Raw genomic sequence first — 7,313 nt, 5'->3', positions numbered from 1 at the left:
ACTAACCCGGCCGGAGCCCTGGCGGAAGTGGAGCCAGGTGTTGGCGGAAGGAGGCCGCTATGGGCCTCTGGGCAGGGCGGAAGTGGAAAGGCTGAAGATAATGGCGGCGGCCGGTGTGTTGTTCGGTGTCTCTCTGGTGTTGCTGACTGGTGAGCGAGGCCGCCGGGGGATGGGTGGTATTGGGCATGTCCTCAGGTCATGTGACCGGCAGAACCCTGTGATCTCTGGTCCCCTCACAGCCCTGGAGGGGCGGGATCACGTGATTACAGCCCAGACTGCAGCCTGAGAACTGAGACTTCACCGAGAAGATCCCCCGTGTGACCTCATCCTGGAGAGACCCTCCATCCTCTATTACTGTCATTTATACCTGTCATGTGACCGGGGTGTATAACTAAGAGGAGTCTCAGTGCTCTCTGCTACTCAAAGAGGAGTCCCTCCATCATTGTTATGATTTATACCCGTCATGTGACCGGGGTTTATACGCGTCATGTGACCGGGGTTTGTGATATATACCCGTCATGTGACCGGGGTTTATACCCGTCATGTGACCAGGGTTTGTGATATATACCCGTCATGTGACCGGGGTTTATACTCGTCATGTGACCGGGGTTTAGGATTTACACCCGTCATGTGATTGGGGTTTAGGATTTATACCCGTCATGTGACCGGGGTTTATTATTCATACGCGTCATGTGACCGGGGTTTATATGCGTCATGTGACCGGGGTTTGTGATATATACCCGTCATGTGACCGGGGTTTAGGATTTACACCCGTCATGTGATTGGGGTTTAGGATTTATACCCGTCATGTGACCGTTTTTTATAATTTATACCCGTCATGTGACCGGGGTTTATACTTGTCTTGTGACAGGGCTTTATGATTTATACCCATCATGTGACCGGTGTTTATATTTGTCATGTGACCGAGGTTAATTTTTCATACCCATCATGTGACCGGTGTTTATAATTTATACCTGTCATGTGACCAGTGTTTATTACTAAGAGCAGTCCCTCCATTCCTTCATCATCGTTATTATTTATTTCAAACCCGTCATGTGACCGGTGTTTATTATTTATACCCGTCATGTGACCGGTGTTTATTATTTGTGCCCGCCATGTGACCGGTGTTTATTATTTATACCCGTCATGTGACCGGTGTTTATTATTTATACCCGTCATGTGACCGGTGTTTATTATTTATACCCGTCATGTGACCGGTGTTTATTATTTATGCCGTGTTATGTGACCACCTTCTTTTAGAGTCCATGATGTCATCACTGGGGCTCTGTTCTTCTCTATACAATTCAGGCAAGTCATGGCCGGGGGGGGGGGAAACATCACAGCACCCCACCTCAGTACTCCTCTCGGGCCCTGAGCCTATCCGGGGTTATAACAACTCTTTGTGTGATTGCCCGGGCTGGGTATATTGGGGGGAGGGGATTGTATTGGGGGAGGGGATTGTATTGGGGGGAGGGGATTGTATATTTAGAGATGATTAATGATGATTGTATGTCTGTCAGGTCTGTGTCGGGGGAACTCTGTGGAGAGGAAGATCTATATCCTACTGAACAGCACGGCTCCGTGTGTCCGACTCCTCAATGCCACGCATCAGATTGGCTGCCAGTGTAAGACCTTCACCCCTCAGATCCCCCCAATTCCTTCTCCTTCACCCCTCAGATCACCCCAATTCCTTCACCCCTCAGATCACCCCAAATTCCTTCTCCTTCACCCCTCAGATCACCCCAATTCCTTCACCCCTCAGATCACCCAATTCCTTCTCCTTCACCCCTCAGATCACCCCAATTCCTTCTCCTTCACCCCTCAGATCACCCCAATTCCTTCACCCCTCAGATCACCCCAATTCCTTCACCCCTCAGATCACCCCAATTCCTTCACCCCTCAGATCACCCCAATTCCTTCACCCCTCAGATCACCCCAATTCCTTCTCCTTCACCCCTCAGATCCCCCCCAACATTAAAGTAGATGTCAACCCAAAAACTAAAACCTCCTGTAAGTCCATATCGTTGGTTGTCCTTCCTGTGAATTTAGTTTTGTGTGTTTCAGCGTCCAGGAATGGTGACACGGGTGTCATCCACGTGGTGGAGAAGGAAGACGACCTGCCCTGGGTACTGGAGAGCGGCCCCACCCCCCCTACATGGTGCTGCTGGAGGGCAACTTATTCAACAAGTAAGACGTGACGGAGGCAGAGATCACACCACACACCTGTACTGCCGTCCACAATCACCGGAGACGTTTATTGTACGACTTCATGTGTCCAACATCTGTTTTAGCTGTAAAAAATCCTTTTTTCTTTCCCTCAGCAGAAACATTCTCCTGAAACTGAAGGGCAGCTCCCGTATCTCCGGGATAGCCGTCACCTACGCCAAGCCGCCCCCTCCGGAGGGCTTCTCCTTGGATGTACCATGTCCCAATGATGGCTTCGGTAAGTCCATGGTTTTATCCACTTCAGGTCCGGACACTTCCCCCCCTTCCAGTCCGGACACTCCCCCCCCTTCCAGTCCGGACACTCCCCCCCCTTCCAGTCCGGACACTTCCCCCCCTTCCAGTCCGGACACTCCCCCCCTTCCAGTCCGGACACTCCCCCCCCCCCCCCTTCCAGTCCGGACACTCCCCCCCCCCCCCTTCCAGTCCGGACACTTCCCCCCCTTCCAGTCCGGACACTCCCCCCCCTTCCAGTCCGGACACTCCCCCCCCCCCCTTCCAGTCCGGACACTCCCCCCCCTTCCAGTCCGGACACTCCCCCCCCCTTCCAGTCCGGACACTCCCCCCCCCCTTCCAGTCCGGACACTCCCCCCCCCCTTCCAGTCCTGACACTCCCCCCCCCTTCCAGTCCGGACACTCCCCCCCCCTTCCAGTCCGGACACTCCCCCCCCCTTCCAGTCCGGACACTCCCCCCCCCTTCCAGTCCGGACACTCCCCCCCCCTTCCAGTCCGGACACTCCCCCCCCTTCCAGTCCGGACACTCCCCCCCCTTCCAGTCCGGACACTCCCCCCCCTTCCAGTCCGGACACTTCCCCCCCCTTCCAGTCCGGACACTTCCCCCCCCTTCCAGTCCGGACACTTCCCCCCCCTTCCAGTCCGGACACTCCCCCCCCCCTTCCAGTCCGGACACTCCCCCCCCCTTCCAGTCCGGACACTCCCCCCCCCCTTCCAGTCCGGACACTCCCCCCCCCTTCCAGTCCGGACACTTTCCCCCCCTTCCAGTCCGGACACCTTCCCCCCCCCCCTTCCAGTCCGGACACTTTCCCCCCTTCCAGTCGGGACGCTTTCCCCCCCCTTCCAGTTGGGACACTTCCCCCCCTCCCCCCTTCCAGTCCGGACACTTTCACCCCCTTCCAGTCCGGACACCTTCCCCCCCCCCCTTCCAGTCCGGACACTTTCCCCCCCTTCCAGTCGGGACGCTTTCCCCCCCTTCCAGTCGGGACGCTTTCCCCCCCTTCCAGTCGGGACGCTTTCCCCCCCTTCCAGTCGGGACGCTTTCCCCCCCTTCCAGTCTGGACGCTTTCCCCCCCTTCCAGTCCGGACGCTTTCCCCCCCCCCCCTTCCAGTCCGGACGCTTTCCCCCCCCCCCTTCCAGTCCGGACACTTTCCCCCCCTTCCAGTCCAGACACTTTTCCCCCCCTTCCAGTCCAGACACTTTTCCCCCCCTTCCAGTCCAGACACTTTCCCCCCCCTTCCAGTCCAGTACCCAAATGACTTTTTCAGCATTTTTTTGAGACAGCTAAAACTTTATTTAGGTGTATTTATTCACCACGGGGATTTTTTTTTTTTGCTATATAAATGAAAAAGTTCAAAAAATGTTTAAAGTGTTTTTCTTATAAAAGTTTGCAAATAAATAATCTTTCTTCATAAATCTCGGCCAAAATGTATTCGGTTATCTTTTTAGTAAAAAAATAAAAAAAAATAACCCAAATTAGTTTATAAGCAAAAATTCTAATTTTTCAAAAAACATTTTTATTTTAATTTTTTATATTATTTGTTTTTGTTTTTTTTACATAGTCACCCTAGCGGTACAGTGTCACCATGGTGACACTGTACTACTTGTGGGGGGTGATGAATTATTTTTTTTTTTTACACTGATTGCTTTTACACCCATAAAGGCTGTAAAAGCAATCATTTCTCCTCTCTGGCTGCATTCTTGCAGCCATTGAGAAATACTGTGTGAGCTGTGATTGGTCACAGCTTGTCACATGGTACAAGGCTGTTGTGAATAGCCCTGTACCATGTGATCTCTGTGATCATTCACAGATTTCACACGTAGTAAGCAATGATGTCAGAAGTGACACCTTGCTTACTACTCTGCATGTGATCACTGATTGGCCAGTCAGTGATCACATGATCGGGACCTCACACAGAGGTCCCATACGATGATCAGTGTTCCACTGTGTCCGGAGGACACAGCGGGCACCGGATCGCAGTGCTGCGCGCTCCCAGTCCAAAATGGTGGACGCTGTTTATGAACGATAACCAGCCCCTGGACTGCCACCGTCCGGCCGTTTATATACAGCGGCCAGACAGCAAGTGGTTAAAGCGGAACTTCCCCTTTCGGGTGGAGCTCTGCTTTAACTTCTCCAAAGTGCATTTCCACCTTTCCGTATTTATTGCCGGGTGGCATTGAAAAGCTGCCCTTCCCAGTTCCTCTCGAAGGTTTAGTGTAACAGCACTTGATCTGTGACCCTCCTCTGTTCTTGATTGACAGGCCTTTACACCAGCGAGCACGGCTCACAGTACGCACACTGCAACGGAACCGTATGGAACCCCCTGGGTAGCGGCTTCTCCTATGAGGATTTCAGCTTTCCCATCTTCCTCCTTGAGAACGAAAATGAGACGGAGGTCATCAAACAGGTGAGCTGCCTTGATAATCTTAACCACTTCCACGTCGCCCTATAGCAGAAATACCGCGACAGGGCGGCGCGGGTGCTCAAAATCACGTGATTTTGACGGTCCGGGTTGGGGGCGTGCCCTACCCGCGGCGCCGTTCACGACCTCAGCTGTCAATCACCGGGTCTCGGCCGATGATTCCCCGCCAGCACCCGGCGATCTCCGAGGATTTCCAACAGGGGAGAGACCTGTATGTAAACAATACAGATCTCTCCACTGTCAGCTCCTGCACACTGCTTTGTATGGCTCTGCACAGCTCAGCCATACAAAGCAGTGTGCTTACAGTAAAACAGCACACAGTTAACCTTTTGATCGCCCCAGATGGTAACCCCTTCCTGCCCAGTGCCATTAGTACAGTGCCATTACTTTTTATTAGCACTGATCACTGTATAGGTGTGACTGGGGATGTCAGTGACACCAAATCGGTTCCCCCACCCGTGTCAGAATGCTCGCCGCAGTCCCGCTATAAGTCGCTAATCGCCGCCATTAATAGTAAGAAAAAAAAAAAAACAAAATTCCAGTATTTATACCACCATTTGTAGACGCCATCACTTTCACGTAACCCAATTAATTTACATGTATTGGGATTTTTTTTTTTGTATGTCGCTGAATACATTTTGGCCTAAATTTATGACGAAATTTGATTTTTAAAGTTTTTTTTTACTGGATATGTTTTTATAGCAAAAAGTAAAAAAAAAAAAAAAATATATATATATATATATATATTTTTTAAAAAATCAGGAAATGTCTATATATGGTTTTGCACCGAGCAGCCCAGATCCTCCTCTTCTCGGGTCCCCTGCCGGAGCTCCTAGGCCCTCCCTCCTGTCGGGTGCCCCCATAGCAAGCAGCTCTATTCACACAGGAAGCCTTGGCTCGGCCCCACCACTTCTCTCTTCTCATTGGCTGTGATTGACAGCAGCGGGAGCCAATGGCTCCTGCTTCTGTCTCAGCCATTGAGAAAAGGGAGTCCCGGGATACACGAGACTCCAGTACACATCGCTGGATCGAGAGGGGGGCTGGGGGGAGGGCTGCTGCATAGAGAAGGTTTTTTAATTTCATGCACAGGTATAACACCTTGAGCCTTTAGAACCACTTTAACCTCTTCACGCCGAGCGGCCGCACATTTGCGTGCAATTAACAAAAACATATGTGCTGAGAGCGCTCGCCCTGCGCACTCCCAGCACACATGTCCGGTACTCATGGAAAGGTCCTGATCTCTTTCAATCGGGACCTTTCCCGATCATGTGACTGCCGTGACTGGGAATCACGGTGGTCACATGACCTTAAAACCCCGCCCCACCTTCCGGCTTCTGAAACCCTTAAAGGGCCGGGAGGCGCTGGCGCCAAGGGGTTAAAGCCCAACTCTGGGCAGTTTCCCCCCCCCCCCATGCAGTTGGACTGTGCCAACACTGCATGCGTCAACTGCTCTTTTTTTTTTTTTTTTTTAGGGGTGAGCGCAAAGTTTATGCTCACCTGATCCACCGATCCTCTGGGAAAACCACTCCCCCCCCCCCCCCCCCACTGTCCAGCAGTGGACTGTTCCTGTCTTTTGAGCATGCTGAGGTCAGGAACAGTCCATTTTCAAGATCGCTGGAGCTTGGTGGTGCCGGACCGGTCTTGTGTGGGGAGGATTGGCGGATCAGGTTAGTGTGTCCCCGTTGTCCTCGCCTCGGAGCCGTTAACGGGTGCAGCCTCACTGCACGGGAGCCGAACTGTACTGATTATTGGTGATGGAGAAAAGTAAAGTAACTAACTGCTCTGTATCTTTCCTGTGTAGTGTTACAGGAATCACAACGTACCCGGGAACGACAGCGTGCCACGCTACCCGCTCTGCGCCATGCAGCTCTTCTCCCACATGCATGCTGTCACCAGTTCTGTCACCTGCATGAGGCGTAACTCCATCCAGACGTCATTCAGCATCAATCCTGGTGAGCAGACCTGAGGGACTGTTGGGTCGTGCTGATGTCACATTTTGGGGCTTTTTTTTTTTCTTCTGAATTCCCCCTATATATCCCCCCCCCCCCAACATATATTTACTATAACATCGCTCTCCTGCTGCTCTGCTCCAGGCCAGGAGACGAAGGAGCTACTTGGTACTTCAGTGTATAGAGGAGCATGTGACTCACCCCATGTGACAGCTCTGGGCCAATCGTCACTGTCACAGGGAAGCCCATAGTCCTGTGTAAGCCTCCACCCCAGCCATACAGGGCTTTGCTTCGCTGTGTGCCAACCTCAACCCGCCCAACCGGCTACCTCCTCTGCCAAGCCCAACCGGCTACCTCCTGTGCCAAGCCCATCTCGCTGCCTCCTGTGCCAAGCCTAACCCGCTGCCTCTTGTGCCAAGCCCAACCCGCTGCCTCCCGTGCCGAGCCCAACCCGCTGCCTCCCGTGCCGAGCCCAACCCGCTG

At 52.7% G+C, this 7,313-nt stretch overlaps 1 protein-coding gene across 1 annotated transcript in view; it reads left to right on the top strand.

Moving 5' to 3' along the window:
* The first annotated feature begins 1 nt into the window (after window position 1).
* Window positions 2-7,313, top strand: part of LOC149439101 (nicastrin-like) — a 25,030-nt gene continuing 17,718 nt past the window's right edge. Inside the window, 7 exon segments of the mRNA XM_089659492.1 lie at window positions 2-149; window positions 1,521-1,625; window positions 2,065-2,142; window positions 2,145-2,187; window positions 2,325-2,443; window positions 4,721-4,866; window positions 6,683-6,833. Coding sequence (XP_089515618.1) covers window positions 101-149; window positions 1,521-1,625; window positions 2,065-2,142; window positions 2,145-2,187; window positions 2,325-2,443; window positions 4,721-4,866; window positions 6,683-6,833 — 691 coding nt within the window. The 5' untranslated portion in view covers window positions 2-100.

Source organism: Staurois parvus, unplaced genomic scaffold (genome assembly GCF_062004578.1).
Source record: "Staurois parvus isolate SC_StPar_1 unplaced genomic scaffold, SC_StPar_1.0 ptg001161l, whole genome shotgun sequence".
Taxonomy (NCBI): Eukaryota; Metazoa; Chordata; class Amphibia; order Anura; family Ranidae; genus Staurois; species Staurois parvus.
This window is presented reverse-complemented; position numbering and strand designations above follow the sequence as displayed.